The 15641-nt window shown below is 34.1% G+C and overlaps 1 protein-coding gene across 2 annotated transcripts in view; it reads left to right on the forward strand.

The window, feature by feature from the left end:
- Positions 1-15641, forward strand: part of LOC145254767 (BMP-binding endothelial regulator protein-like) — a 432474-nt gene that overhangs the window by 308737 nt on the left and 108096 nt on the right. Inside the window, exon 1 of one of the 2 annotated variants that reach the window (XM_080113536.1) lies at positions 13892-14006. The exons of the other annotated variant lie outside the window; for it this stretch is intronic. Within the exon in view, the coding sequence (XP_079969662.1) occupies positions 13950-14006 (57 nt within the window). The 5' untranslated portion in view covers positions 13892-13949. Of the gene's footprint in view, positions 1-13891; positions 14007-15641 lie in introns of those variants that run through there. 2 annotated transcript variants of the gene reach the window in all.

A 15641-nucleotide genomic window follows, 5' to 3' on the forward strand; every position in this document is an offset into this window, starting at 1 on the left:
TAGTAAACCTGACATTTATTCAATGTAGCCGCCTTCAGCCTCAATCACCGCCTCGATACGGGTCCGGAACTGAGAGCATGCCTTTCCACCAGCTCCGACAGGAACTCGGCGAATACTCGGCGGATGGCGGCGATCAAGCTGGCTTTGGTGTTGTGGGAGGTTATGTCGGTGATGTTCTCGAAGTAGTCCAGTGGGTTTAGATCGGGGAAGGAGGGGGGGGTCAGTGACAGAAGAACACAAAGTCGTAGTACTCATTCTGAAGCTAAGCCTGGGTTTCTTTGGACTTGTGGGCAACGGCCACCCGATTGCACAAGGGGGGTACCACACTGTTTAGCACATCCAGGTACACTTTGGTGTTGACTTTTAAGCCGACTTCGAAAATATGAGACGGCATAATGTGGCTCTCACTTGAAACCATAACCGTAGCTGGAAACTTTAATTTCATCACCCTGGGCACGACCCTGTTATTCGTGGCAACCCAGCGATGCATTTTGAGGGTGCTGGCAATGGTCCTGTTGTCATAACTTGAATCAGTAGAGAGCATGAGTTATACAGCGGTGCATCTCCGATCTCGCTCGTTAAACATTATGTCACTTTCAAACATGATAGAAGGCTCCTATGGCTCTTGGGATTTGTACACAACCGGCCAACTAGTAGATGATCTGCAAAAAAAAAGAAAAAGAAAATCGGTTTTCATCAAACGGAAATGGAATCATGTCGTCTTTTCTAAGGCGACAATTTTATCCTTCTACTCTGTAGATCACTGAAGCTTAAATATACAACCAATAGGAAGATGCGTCAGGAACTTTTCGGTTTATGTCGAAATGTGTATTTAGACAATGGTTACGGGGGTATTTTAATCGTTACGCTCCAGAAATGTCCAACAAAACGAAGTGAGTGTTTTGCCTTCCCTACGCACCCCGGGAGAGACTTAATCCGTTCTCAAGTATTAATCGCTGGGATTTTCATCTCAAGATTAAAAAAAAAACACTATTTTTTTATCTTGAACAACGTCAAGGGGTTGCATCGTTTAGTTCGGTGCAAACCTATTAGTCTTCGTAACAGAATTGAACACCACATAAAAGATACGCACGTATGAATACGTGCGGCGGCTGGTTGTTCATATATTCTGCCCTAAACATCACCTTCCTATATATGCGCACCCCACTCATGCGTTGAGCTCTCTGGTACGGGAAAATAACTTCGTAGTGAGAACTGAGTACTCTCGGGAATCGAATAATGTAAACAAATAATAACTTTTTTCATTTCTCTTTTCTTTCGTTGCGAAATGGCTTAGAAGTGAGATTGCTGATTGCTATGTAACATTGTTATAACTGTTTAAATGAATAAAACGTTGTATGTACAGACTCGCAAAGAAAAAAAAACTTTGACACAAACTGTTTTAAGTGAAAAAAAGAAAGTTATTTGATTTTTCTGGTTTCACACGCAAATCGCCGACACGTATTTACAACACGACACAGTATATTCTCTCTTTCTTCCACCTCTTTCCGGTCAGATAGCGGTCTTTTGTTTCTAGCTCCAGTCCATTGTTGTGTTGTAACAGATCTCTCCAAGACAACCCGGTCGGTCGTCTAGCTTTCGATAAGATAGGGGAGGAGACTCACGAGCTTGTGACGCGTTCTTTCCAACTTCGCGTTTTCCCCTCTCGTTTCCTTCGATCATAATGCTTGCATATGCATTTCATTCTGTGACATCACGCTCACGACTTGCATGCTGACGCGACATTAACTCGGTACGTGAGTCGTCAGTATGCGTGCATATTCAAATGGCCGAGCCCGTAACTGCGTTACAGATGTACAAGGTGTCTGGTTTCGAATCTCAGCTGGGAATTTTGAATACTTGATGGATTGATAAATAATGAGATTTATTAAATTTTTATTATCATAAATTTTAATCTTTGTTGTCTTAGTTGCTCTGTATCTAGTCTATTGAGCTTTCGCTTACCTCGAGATGGTTCTAATAAAAAGATAATATTTATCTTTGTACTTTTAATTACACACACACATACACACACACACGTATATATATATATATATATATATATATATATATATATATATATATATATATATATAATAAAGTCGTATTCCCGTTTGTTTGTTAACAATTTAATTAATACGTAAAAAAGGTACACTTTCGCAAAATAATGAAACCAGAAATTTATATACTTTTATTCCAGCATTGTGTGTGTGTGTGTGTGTGTGTGTGTGTGTGTGTGTGTGTGTGTGTGTGTGTGTGTGTGTGTGTGTGTGTGTGTGTGTGTGTGTGTGCTTTAGACTTAACATGCAGCATAACATTAGTTACTTTCATCTTCTCTACCGCTCTTCCTCGACCCAGGACTGTATCCTAATAAACAAAGTCTCTGACAGCACTTTCCCTCGACACTAGCGCACAAGCGCATGTATTTGGTGACTTCAGTGTCTACCACAGAAACTGGCTTGGATTTTCTACATACTGGTAGCACAACACATAGCTTCTCTATATCTCATTCCCTATCACAGATGGCTGCGTTTCCAACCCGTTTCCCAGACCAGCAAGAACAACATGCATCACTTCTAGATCTGTTTCTGACCACAATTCCCGATGATTGTATTACTAATGCCCACAGTCCACTTGGGAATGCTGATCATGCAGTGGTAATGGTTGAAATCACCCTAAACTCTAGGGCCAAAACTGAAGAGCCACTGCTCAAAACAACGAGATATTATAAAAAGGCTGACTGGGAAGCCATCAGGGAACTCATCAGAGACGCTCCATGGCGAAATATCTTTTCACTTCCTGCTGAACAGTGCACAAATGAGACCACTGAATGGTCCAAAACAGCAATTGAAGCACATGTGCCCACGCCGAAATTTTATAGCAAGCCCCACTCTCCCCAATGGTTTACTTCTACTTGTGCAACTGCCATTGCGCAAAGGCAGCATGCGTACCGCAGATTTAACCAACATAAGTCCAGTTCAAACAGACAGACGTATATAGAAGCCAGAAGTAACTGTAAGAAAAGAATAGAGACAGCTAAGAGACAATTTACTGAAACCACCAAAAAACTGTCATCTAAGCTTTAGCCTCTGTCCCATCGACGAAACGTAGCATGCCTCTGCCTGTTCTACAAGTACTTTAATGGTGAATGCTCCGACGAACTGCAAGCACTTGTACCCCCTCGACGTAAATACTCCCTGAAAAACCCGACAAGAAGCTAAATCCTACCCCTTCACAGTAGAGATCCTTAGATGTAAGAGAGCCTTCTACTCCAGTATTTTCTTCCCCAGAACCGCTAGACTTTGGAATTCCCTTCCAGGTTCCTGCTTCCCCAACTGTACTGACATGCAGAAGTTCAAGTGTAACGTGAACCGACATCTTGCTGCCCAACTCCCCACATAGTATCCCTGTAGATTATGTCTCTGATAGTAGCCCCTACATCAGCGTGGCAATGTGCCTTGTTTGGGGTGAAAATGTAATATATATATATATATATATATATATATATATGTGTGTGTGTGTGTGTGTGTGTGTGTGTGTGTGTGTGTGAGAGAGAGAGAGAGAGAGAGAGAGAAGTATGTGACGTTAGGCTTTACAAAGTCGGATTGCACCTTCCTTAATCGGGGTTTTCGATTATCGATTAACGATTTTCATCACTCAACCGGGATTATTCCTGAACCAAACCTATCTAAGAACACTCTCAGACACATAAAGTGTATCTGTGTGAAATTTATGAAAATCGGCCCAGCCTTTTCGGAGTTCATAGGGAACAAAATCTCATACACATGTACACACAGACAAAATGCTTTCTAATATATAAAATGGAAAATGTGTGTCTGTGTGTGTATGATGTATGTCTCACAAAAATTTTTGACAGACGCATCAAACAATGACAACATTAGTATCGAATGAAAAATATCTAAAATTAATGAAAAAGATTAATTCTGTGCTGATAAACTGGGCCGTTTTTTTGCAAGGAGGGTTCACTTTTTGCGTCGACATTTTTGCAAGTTATACGCCTACCAATCTCAACGTACGTTTATAAAACGTTATTTCGACCCATAGTGACGTCATAAGTCGCCATGACCGAGAGAGCTAGCAGGTTAGCTGTTTTTTTTTTTATCTCCTTTTCATCTTTTGCGTTACAGGTTCAAGCCTGTCTACTGCGGCTATTATTTATTTATTTATTTATTTATTTATTTATTTTGACGCTCGCACAGGCACTCGCTGCTATTTTAATTGAAACATTTTCTTAGGGCTGGGTTGCTTAATAGCCTTAGTATACCACCTCTCTTCACCTGGGTAACGCTGCATAGCCATGCTAATCTCTTATATAAATCTCAGCTGTCTGTGTGTATGTTTATATGTCTAATTTTGGGTCTAAACACTTGAAATTTTAGATGTAGGTTACTTGAACATGGATCAAACTTTTTAATTTGATTTGAGCCCAAAAAAATAAATGTTAAAACGGTGAATATTGGGGTCACGGTTAAAAAAAAAATTAACATCTGTGGTCTTTAAGAAACTATTCAGCCAATTTTGGGTCTAAACATTTGAAATTTTAGATGTAGGTTACCTGGACATGAGTCAAAATTTTTAATATATATTTATACATATGCACATAAAGTTATGAACAGTACATAGGGCTCGAGCAAAGCCGGGATGAACTGCTAGTGTATATATATATATATATATATATATATATATATATATATATATATATATATATATATATATATATATATATATACGTGAAATCACCTTTTTCTTCACCCTATTCTCTTTGCTTCACTTTTTGTTATCAAGTAAGATCTTTGACTTACTTGCTTTTTCATCAAATACTTTTGCATGCAAAATCCGATCCCGCATTTTGCTAATTCCTACCTTCTGATGAGAAGGAAAGTATTTCTTCGAAACTCCGCGGATTAAGGACTATCCACTTATTTAGTGTTTCCTTTTCAAATTAAATATGTTTTTAGCTCTTTTTCAAAGTGTTTTTTAACATGTTTTATTAACTATTTGCTCTTATATATATATATATATATATATATATATATATATATATATATATATATATATATATATATATATATATATATATACAGTGATGATCATATTTATTGGCACGGTAAAATAAAAGTTAAATTTTGTCTAATAAATTCTAAAAAAGGGATTAAATTAAAGAAAATAACAAAGTATATTATGTATTTTTAACTGGCCTTTCCGATGCAGCAATCGGATTTTAGAAAAAATAAATAACAAAGGAACAACAAACATAATTGCAAAAAAACCTTGTTCAAAATTATTGGCACGATTTATTTAATAATCAATTGTATAGCCTTTGGCCTTGATTACCTTCCTCAGTCGCTTTTCATAGTTTACAACCAAGTTGTTGCACTCTTCAGTAGTAATTTTAGCCCACTCTTCCTGACAATAATCCTCCAATTGAATAAGATTCTTAGGCTTCCTTTGCATTACCCTCAATTTTAATGTTCTCCATAAATTTTCAATTGGATTAAGGTCTGGGCTTTGTGATGGCCACTCCAAAACATTAATATGATTGTCCTCAAGCCATTTCTTAGTCAGTTTAGCCGAATGCTTTGGGTCATTATCTTGCATGAACCACCAACGACGACCAAGTGAGAGCTCTTTAGCAGAGTCTTTCAGGTTTTCATCCAATATTTTAACATAATCTTCCTTTTTTATGCTACCTGTGACCTTAACAAGTCGCCCTGGTCCAGAGGCAGCAAAGGATCCCCAAAACATCAAACTGCCTCCACCGTGCTTCACTGTGGGTATGGTGTTCTTAGGCAGGAAAGCTTCGCCAGATTTTCTGTAAATATAAGACACTTTATTATGGCCAAATAACTCTATTTTCGTTTCGTCAGTCCATAGAACACGTTTCCAGAATGCAACATCTTTATCAATATGACGTTTTGCAAAGGCTAGCCTTGCTTTCAGGTGCATAGGCTTCAATAAGGGAGTCTTTCTCGGACGACATGCTTTTAAACCAGCTCTCTTCATAACTCTACCAACTGTATGTCGAGATACATTCACTCCAGAGGTGCTCTGTTCATCAACAATCTCCCCAACAGAGATCCTTGGGTTTTGTTTTACTTGTCGAACAATTTTCCGTTCATCTCTTGGGGAAAGAATCCTTTTTCTCCCTCTACCCTCTAAACTCATAACGTGGCCTTGCGATTTGAACTTGTTTATTATGGCTCTAACAGTGGATTTGGGAAGGTTTAGCTTCTTTGAAATCTTATCATAGCCCTCCCCATTGGTAAGGCATGCTACAACAAGCTTCCTGACGTCTTCGCTGTGTTCCTTAGTTTTAACCATGGCGATTGAAAATTATAATTTAGTCACTTATAATAGTTTAAATAAATCGCTATCTAAAAATTATCTGAAAAAAATTATTCACTCAATTAGCGTTAAACAAGCATAATATGGCTATAAAAAAGTTCAGAAAGCACGTAAACCGGAAATTGATTAATATTATACTGATACTAAAAGAAAAACAAAGCCGTGCCAATAATTTTGAACAAGGGTTTTTTGCAATTATGTTTGTTGTTCCTTTGTTATTTATTTTTTTCTAAAATCCGATTGCTGCATCGGAAAGGCCAGTTAAAAATACATAATATACTTTGTTATTTTCTTTAATTTAATCCCTTTTTTAGAATTTATTAGACAAAATTTAACCTTTATTTTACCGTGCCAATAAATATGATCATCACTGTGTATATATATATATATATATATATATATATATATATATATATATATATATATATATATATATATATATATATATATATATATATAGCCACAGCTATGAGGGAATTTACGGAAACCACTAAAAAACGCATCGAAACACAAAAACTAGGAACTCGTGACTTCTGGAAAATCTACAACAGTGTAGTAAATAATAGAGCACTATCGTAAATTATCTTACTCGCTACTTAATTTAGCTGAAAAAATGCGAAGCTCGCGGTTTGTTTACAAACAAACGTTTGAGCCCTCTACGAGTGGCGGACGGATGTTTATTTAAAATAGACATTCGGACAGATTAATTTCGGCCACCGATTCCGTAGTCAGGGGGTAGAGCTGCCGACTGTCATCACGACGGTTCTAGGTTCGATCCTCGGCTTGGGATAGGTGTTAGTCTAGCGGCACTGATGAGTTGGGAAACAACGAAACAGGTCTGTATGTCGATGACTAAAATATATTTTATATATATGTATATATATATATATATATATATATATATATATATATATATATATACTAGCAGGCTGTCCGGTATTGCCCAGTCGTAAAATACGCTAAATATGATATTTTGATTAATGCAGAGTTTGTATTACTCGTGCGCCACCACCGAGAATCGAACGCAAAATGTTTAGCTTACGGTTTATTTTTTTTTTCTTTGACGTTAATGACTGAACTATGAAGACATGTTTGCTGCAAAGCTAAAAATTAAAATATGAACCTGTAAAGGTCAACTCTTTCACCTTTGACTTCTTAGCAGCCAAATTTCCGCCCATTAAAACATGAACCACTACCTATTACGTTACGCATGCATATTCGTAATACCGTCATTCGACCTTTACCTGGCAAATTCCATTTTTTTTAACTTTTACACTTTTGTACCGATTTTCTCCGGCTAAACCCCAAAAATCAAGTTTTGCTTGGGTGCGAATACCCTATATATTAAGTTTCCTGTAGGAGTTTTACAGCCCAAAAATTTTTTAAACAAACATATATACACATACATAAATATATATAGAAATATGTTTGTGTTTGCTATAACCTATTTACGCAAATATTACGCAAGTATAAATCATGTAGAACATCTGCATGAATATAATTACACGGAATAGTTTAAAGATTTTAGAAAACCGAAAAAACTAATTGGAAATTAAAATGAATGTTTAAAGCATATGCAGATTAGCTAGATTTTTTTCAGATGAATTCAGTTCCACGATTCATATATAACAAAGTTGTATTTTCTTTTTAAATAAATAGAAAAAGGGGTTTTTAATATGAATATCAATACACATATATATATATATATATATATATATATATATATATATATATATATATATATATATATATATATATATATATATATAAAGATACATATATATATAAAGATATATATATATAAAGATATATATATATAAAGATATATATACATATAAAGATATATACTTGTTTATTGTTATATAAACATGCTCACATCCCGCTGCTACAAATAGCCACTTGTTTCAATCAAACAACAGATATCATCAGGCAGCGACTTGACTATTCAAAAGTTCAATGAATAACCATGATTATTCATTGAACTTTTGAATAGTCAAGTCGCTGCCTGATGATATCTGTTGTTTGATTGAAACAAATGGCTATTTGTAGCAGCGGGATGTGAGCATGTTTATATAACAATAAACAAGTTTTTATCAACTCTTTTTATTGAGCACAAGCTAACAACCTCGTTGAATTCATTAGTCCATTACTTTTGAATATAAAAAAAACCCGAGCATATAAAGATATATATATATATATAAAGATATATATATATATATATATATACATAAAGATATATATATATAAAGATATATATATATATATATAAAGATATCTATATATATATATATATATAATATATATATATATATATATATATATATATATATATATATATATATATATATATATATATATATATATATAGTCGACCGTTGAGGAACCACAGATTTACTGTAAGGCAAAAAAAAATTATTATTCTTTTTATTAGCTTTTACACAAGTATGTACAGAACATTGTAAGAACTTTGATAATATCTCGATCCAAGTGTATTTGTGGCTAACGACATTTAACGCAGAAAAAATACCGAAGCCATAAACATTACAAAAAAAAATAACATTTTTTCGTGAGTAGCTTCACATGCTAAACATTTATATCGCTTTATTTATCCATTAAAACGCAATTAACGCATCGCTTTTTTTGTTGGTTGGTTGATATAGCATCGTTTGAAATAGTGAGATTGTTTTAGCTAAAAATAAACAGATTAAGTCGTAAATTCCGCATTCTATTTATGACTTGTCATATTTTTTTTTCTTTCGTGAGATTAAACATTTATATTTATGATATTCAGTAATGGGAAGAAAAGTAATATTCGGAAGATGATCTAAATATTAATTTACTTGTCCGTACATCCAGTGTCACAAGAAAACATTATCATCGCAAACATTAATTAAGTAGAAATGAATTACCTCCCTTTATAGTTGCTGTTTATCAGTTGAAAACATTAAAACCATATCCTCTCCAAAGTTTTTTTTAAAAACATGGCTGTCTGTGTACGGTTTCAAATTGGTTAGATTATTTCATAATTTAAAAAAGTCACGTTGAGAGGAGACTGTAAGTTATTTTTATTATAGTTTCTTTTTAAATTTCCTTTATAATTTATATAAAAAAAAATATTCAGAGAAAATAACAACTTATTGTATTTTGAATTTTCATTGAAAAAAATCTAAATTTTTAAAACCAATTCTTTATAGCTTAAAAGGGTTAAAAAAGAATTTGCTAAATATTATTTTTAATTCGTCGTTATTTGTTTTGTTTTATTTTATTATTCATTTTCTTTATAATTAGCTTTAAAATTTTTCAACTACCGCGGAATGTCCACAGGTTCTGCAAATTATATTATTCTGTACGAACCATTCGCTATGTGAAACTTGAGCTTGCTCTTGATAGAAACACTTTTATTGGCAATGACGTAATCCTAACAGACCATGAATTGCTATTCCAAATGTAAGCGTGAGACCAATGAAATTACTATTTGAGATTTAAGTTTAAAAGACAAGTAAAAATAAGATTCATACTATCAAAAACTAATTTGTGAAAGACAATCGAAATTGCTATTTCCAAATTAATTTTGACTGACAGAAAAAAATATATGCCAGACGAACAAATTGTTATTTAACCTGTAAGCGTGACAGACTAAAACAAAAGTATTAAAAACAAAAGTGTGACAGCCCAACGGTATATCCATTTTGATAATGAAAATACTATTACATCATGAAAGACCAACGAAGTGGCTATTAAATACCAGACAAGAAATACTATTCCAAACGTTTGCGTGATAAAAAAAATAAGATACTATTGCAAAGTTTGGTGTGACAGACAAACTAAAATACTATTCCAAATTTTAGCTTGACAAAGTAAAATACTATTGCAAGCTATGGCATTACAGACAAAGTAAAACCTTATTAAAATTATTAGCGTGACAGACAAAGTAAAATATTATTGCGTGACAAGCACAATAAAATAATATTCAAAATATTAGCGTGACAGACAATGTAACGTACTATTCATAACTTTGACGTTACAGACCAAGTAAAATTTTATTCAAAATATCAGCGTGACGGACAAAATAAAATACTATTGCAAACGTTGGTATAACAGACATAGTAAAATATTATTGCAAACTTTGGCCTGAAAAATCTAATAAATTACTATTGCTAACTTTGGCGTGACAGAGAAAGTAAAGTACTATTGCAAAAATTGGTGTTACAGACAAACTAAAATACTATTCAAAATATTAGCGTGATACACAAAGTAAAATACTATTGTAAACTTTGGCGTTACAGACAAAGTAAAATACTATTTAAAATATAAGTCTGACAGACAAAGTAAAACACTATTCCAAACTTTGGTGTTGCAGACAAAGTAAAATATTATTACAAACTTTGGCATGACAGACAATAAAATACTATTCCAAACGTCGGCATGACAAAATAAAATACTATCATAAACGTTTACATGACAGACACAATAAAATACTATTGCAAACGTTAGCCTAACAGGCACAAGAAATTCTATTGCAAACTTTGGCATAACAGGCGCAATAAAATACTATGCCAGACATTTACATGAAAGACACAATTAAATATTATTTCAAACGTTTGCGTGACAGACAAATAAAATATTAATCAAAATGTTAGCGTGGCAGACAAAGAAATATACTATTGCAAAATTTGTCATGACAGACAAAGAAATATACTATTCCAAACGTTTGCGTGACAGACACAACAGATTACTATTCAAAGTGTTTACAAAATAAAATGCTATTCCAAATGTAAACGTAACAAACAAAATAAAATACTAAATGTAGAGTGACAGACCAACAAAATTTCTATTACAAACTTAAATATGATAGACCAATGAAAATTTTATTATTAGCGTCATCGTGACACACCAAATAAGCATAAGTGTGACAGACCAACCAAATAGTTATTTCAAACTTAAGCATGACAGATCCACAGATAGAGTCCCGTCTAAAAGTTTGCCCGTTTCGCGATTAACATTCTAGTATAAACTGAAGTGTGACAGACAAACGAACAGACGGAGTTTCTCACGTGCGATGTATGAATTATCCCTTTCTTTAGAAAATCAGAAATAGGAACCATTTGGTTTACTGATGTGAATCGGTAGCACTAATGGTTGCCTTATATTAAAGACGTTTATCATTTATGCATAGAAATTTTAAGTGTTTATTGATAAAAAAGAATGAGAAATGAGTTGAACTTACAGCGTGTCAGGTTAGATTTCGAAGAACGTTAACTGATTATCATCTCAAAAGTGTCCTGCTGAGTAAAAGAGAGTTCCAATAAAAAGGGGAGGTAACTCTCATACAGATGCCGCGCCTTCGCATCTCGATAATAGCTATTTTTTTTAAAGGTTGGTCGTGGTGTTTGTCGGTTTGTCATGCTATTTCAAACAGTCGTAGCAGATTAAAGAACGTTTTATTTTAACTTCAAGCCTAGCATACGGAATAAATTACATTTTTTAATGATTTAAAAACTCATTTTTCGTTTAGACTTAAGATATATCAACCATTTCCGGTTTAGAAATTTTTAGATAAAAGTTATATTTCAAGTTCATATTATCTTCTTTAGCTGGACACCTGGCGTTGCCTGGTCATACAATAAGCTTAAACATGATATTTTAATTTATGCAGATTGCGTATGAATTATTAGAGAACCAATCCTTATATATATCTATTGAATATTACATGTAGTGGGAATAATTTGCCAGGTGGACTAATTCACAAAAAATTCTTTTTAAATAAAAAAAAATAATAATAATGTCGTTCATCACATTCCGTCTGTGTTTTTTACTATTTGGGCTTGACGATGAATGCTTTGGAAAACTCACTTCTGATTAGTGTTTAGTTTTAAAATATGAAAATGAAGAAATGATTTGCGGCGATTTTAAATAGTACCTTTTCTTTTATCGTAAATTGAACTCATTAATTAAAATAAAATTGTTAAGTACTCCCAGGCTTGAACAGGGGATCATTCGATCTGTAGTTGCATGCTATACCACTAAACTATATCTCCTGATTATAATAAGTCTGTTTGTTTGTTTGTTTGTTTGTTTTGTTTTGTTTTGCTTTTTATTTGTTTGTTTTTTTTTAGAGGAAATGATTTGCTAAGATTTTATTATCTCTCCTGTAAAAATTCCTCTTTTTTATCTATAAGAGAGAAAAATCTTACTTTTAAGATTGGATTTTTTTTTTTCGATTTTCGATACTTATCGGATGAATTTCTGTACAAAACATATCTAAGAACACTGCCAGACATATAAATTAGCTTTGTGTGAAATTTGAAAAAAGATAGGCTCAGCCGTTTTGGAACCCATGTGGAAGGAACTCACTCATACACACACACACACACACACATACACACACACACGCACGCACACACACACACGCACACGCACAAACACTCACACATACATACACACACGCACACATACACACACATACACACACACTCACACACACATACACACTCACACATTCTTATATAATAGTAAAGATAAAGATATTTATTCGTGGCTTTATCTTTTGATGTAATGTTTCTGAATTTTTAGATGAGGATTGATTTTTGTATTATTCGGACTACTGCTTTCATCTCTTATTCTCACAACGCTTTGACCAATATAACATCCGACCTCTTCAGGTGAATCCTATCGCACTCCGAAATCTGTACAAGTGCACACGACACCTGTGGATTAAATAAAAGGGTATGTGTGAAATTTTCTACAGATTCCTGAGTTCGACAGAAAACACTGGTAGAACATTACATTTTCGCGCAATTGGTGACATTTCTTGGGTAGGTTTCTTTGATGTCATTTTCACTTTTTGAGCGATTATCGAGACTCTCCAGATGACAGTCTAATTTCAGGCATTTTTTCTTGTTTTATTCTAATATTCGACACTACTTTTGTTTCAAAGCAAATAAACGCTTTAAAATAAGTTAAAAACGCACACAGAAGTCTTATCCATGTAGATAGAAGAGTAACTTATCTTGCCTTTGGTAACATTTATTTGTTGTGTTTTTGACAACTTTTTTCGTTTTGTTTTCTTAACTGCAAAATGACTGATTTTGACAAACAATGTCATTTTTATCAAGATTAGATAGAATTCAAAAAAAAAAAAATTAAGTGTGATAGGCCAACAGACGGACAAAACTCCTAAAGGAAATATGAAGACGTATCTAAAAAAAAAAAAAAAAGATTTTAATATACGCCCATTCAATCTACGCAGTTAGTGAAAAAAAGCTTATAAAGAGAATTGGACGTAAGTAAAACTGAAAATACATCCATTCAATCTGCGCGCTTAGTGATGCAAATACTATTTGGAAAATGAAGCGTGAGAGAACGACTGATCGACCGACGGTGGTTCCTTGTCGAGATGTTTGGACGCAGGCTGCGCGGCGGCGGTGACGGTGAACAAATTAAAAATAAGAAAATTACCAAACGTTATGATAAGAATCGGTAGGAGGAGATAGAAAGGTGGGAGGAAAGGGGAAGGGGAGGAGGATAGATCGAGAAGAACACGTGTAAACACTTGTCGTCGAGAGAGAAAGAAATCGTCCCAGATGGCGGGAACGAACGTCTGGGCGAGCGAGCGAAATTCTGCAAAGGCGGTTAGAGAAGTAAGTTTTTTTTTTGTTTTGTTTTGTTTTGTTTTGTTTTAGATTATGAGAGAAATAACATTGCGAACGCCTTTTTGTTCATTACCGCCGTGAAGGAGATTATGTATTCGGTCGGGTTAGTCACTATATTTTTTTCTGTACAACATAGCGTCCATACCGCTGGACTAATTGTCACCAAACCTGGTTCAAATATCGTTCATGATTTAGTTTAAATTGATTTAGTTTAATATTTAGGTCAATATCACTTTAAAGGTGAAAATTGCACTATTAGCGATAACAGCGGTTCTTTTCAACGTAGAGACTCGCTATTTGGCCCATATTGTAGACAATGAAGTTCCGAATCTAAGAAGTGATTTTATTTTGTGATATTTATTCAAGTGTCAAGGTCAAATATCACTGAAAAGGTATGAACTACACTGTTGTTGTCGATAACTACTGTCCTTTTCATCGTAGAGAACTTCTGTTCTTTTATTGCAGAGACTCGCTATTTGGCCCATATTATAGTTAATGAAGTCCGTAATGTTAGAACTGATTTAATTTCGTGGTATCTATGGCAAATATCAATGCCAATATAATTGAAAAGATGAAAAGTACACAACTGTCGATAACTTCGGGTTTTTGGGGGGGGAGGTTGTTGTTTTTGTGGTGTTTTTTACATCATAGAGAATCGCTACTTGGCCCATATTGTAATTAATGAAGTCCTGCATCCTATATGATTTGGATTTTTAAAAGTTTGATCATGGTTGAAATTTGGACGGAATTTCAACTTACGATATTTTTGTCCAAATTTGATGTATGAGTCAGATGCTCTTTAATAGCAGTAAGCATTGTGTGAAATTTTAGCCTGATTGGATAAATATTTCAGTTTTTATGCATATTAATTTATCCGAGCCATTTCCGGCTATGAAGGTCATAGGAAGTAGATCTCTTCGTTTTAAGTTGGTATCTCATTAAGTTCTAGCTATATAGGCTGATAGAAGTGGCGTATAGTTACTGGCACGAACTCTGGTTCTGGTGTGTTGAGTTCGAGTTTTATCGGGATTATTACATCACTTTTATTTATTCCTTTACGAAAGTTATGAATCCATATAATATCCTCCCTCCAGCTATGGATTAAATAGTAGGGTAGACTATTTTATGAACTTTTTTGTTTTTGCAAATAATCAGGACACGGAAAAACTCAGAAATAAGCCAGACTTTCTCCGCTTATCCCAGAATTATTTCCAGCCAACCAGAACTGAACTTTGCTACTGAACTCAAATACTGCTGATTCGAGGGAGATGTGGTAGGATATTGTGCAACGCTTGCTTCACTATAGGTTACCCACACCGACACTATTGCCTCTCAAGACTGAAATGAGAGCTATATGATTTTTTTTATTAATCTCTAGAAAAATGACAGTTATAATTACCTCTGCCAAAGAAAATGTTTTCGGTCGAGTTTTTTGGCTTGGCAGTATGTTCGTTTCTCTACGGCCCAACGTCCACATCGCTTGACCAATGCTTAGTCAAAATATAGGCCATATTCTAACTTTCATATTTTGATAAAATTTAATTTGGAGGAGAAAAGTGATAACGGATTACAATCATCAGATTGTAACCTAGTCGTTACATGTCAACACTTGGAACCCACACG

This window comes from Euprymna scolopes, chromosome 30 (assembly GCF_053919585.1).
Source record: "Euprymna scolopes isolate OS-2025 chromosome 30, ASM5391958v1, whole genome shotgun sequence".
Taxonomy (NCBI): Eukaryota; Metazoa; Mollusca; class Cephalopoda; order Sepiida; family Sepiolidae; genus Euprymna; species Euprymna scolopes.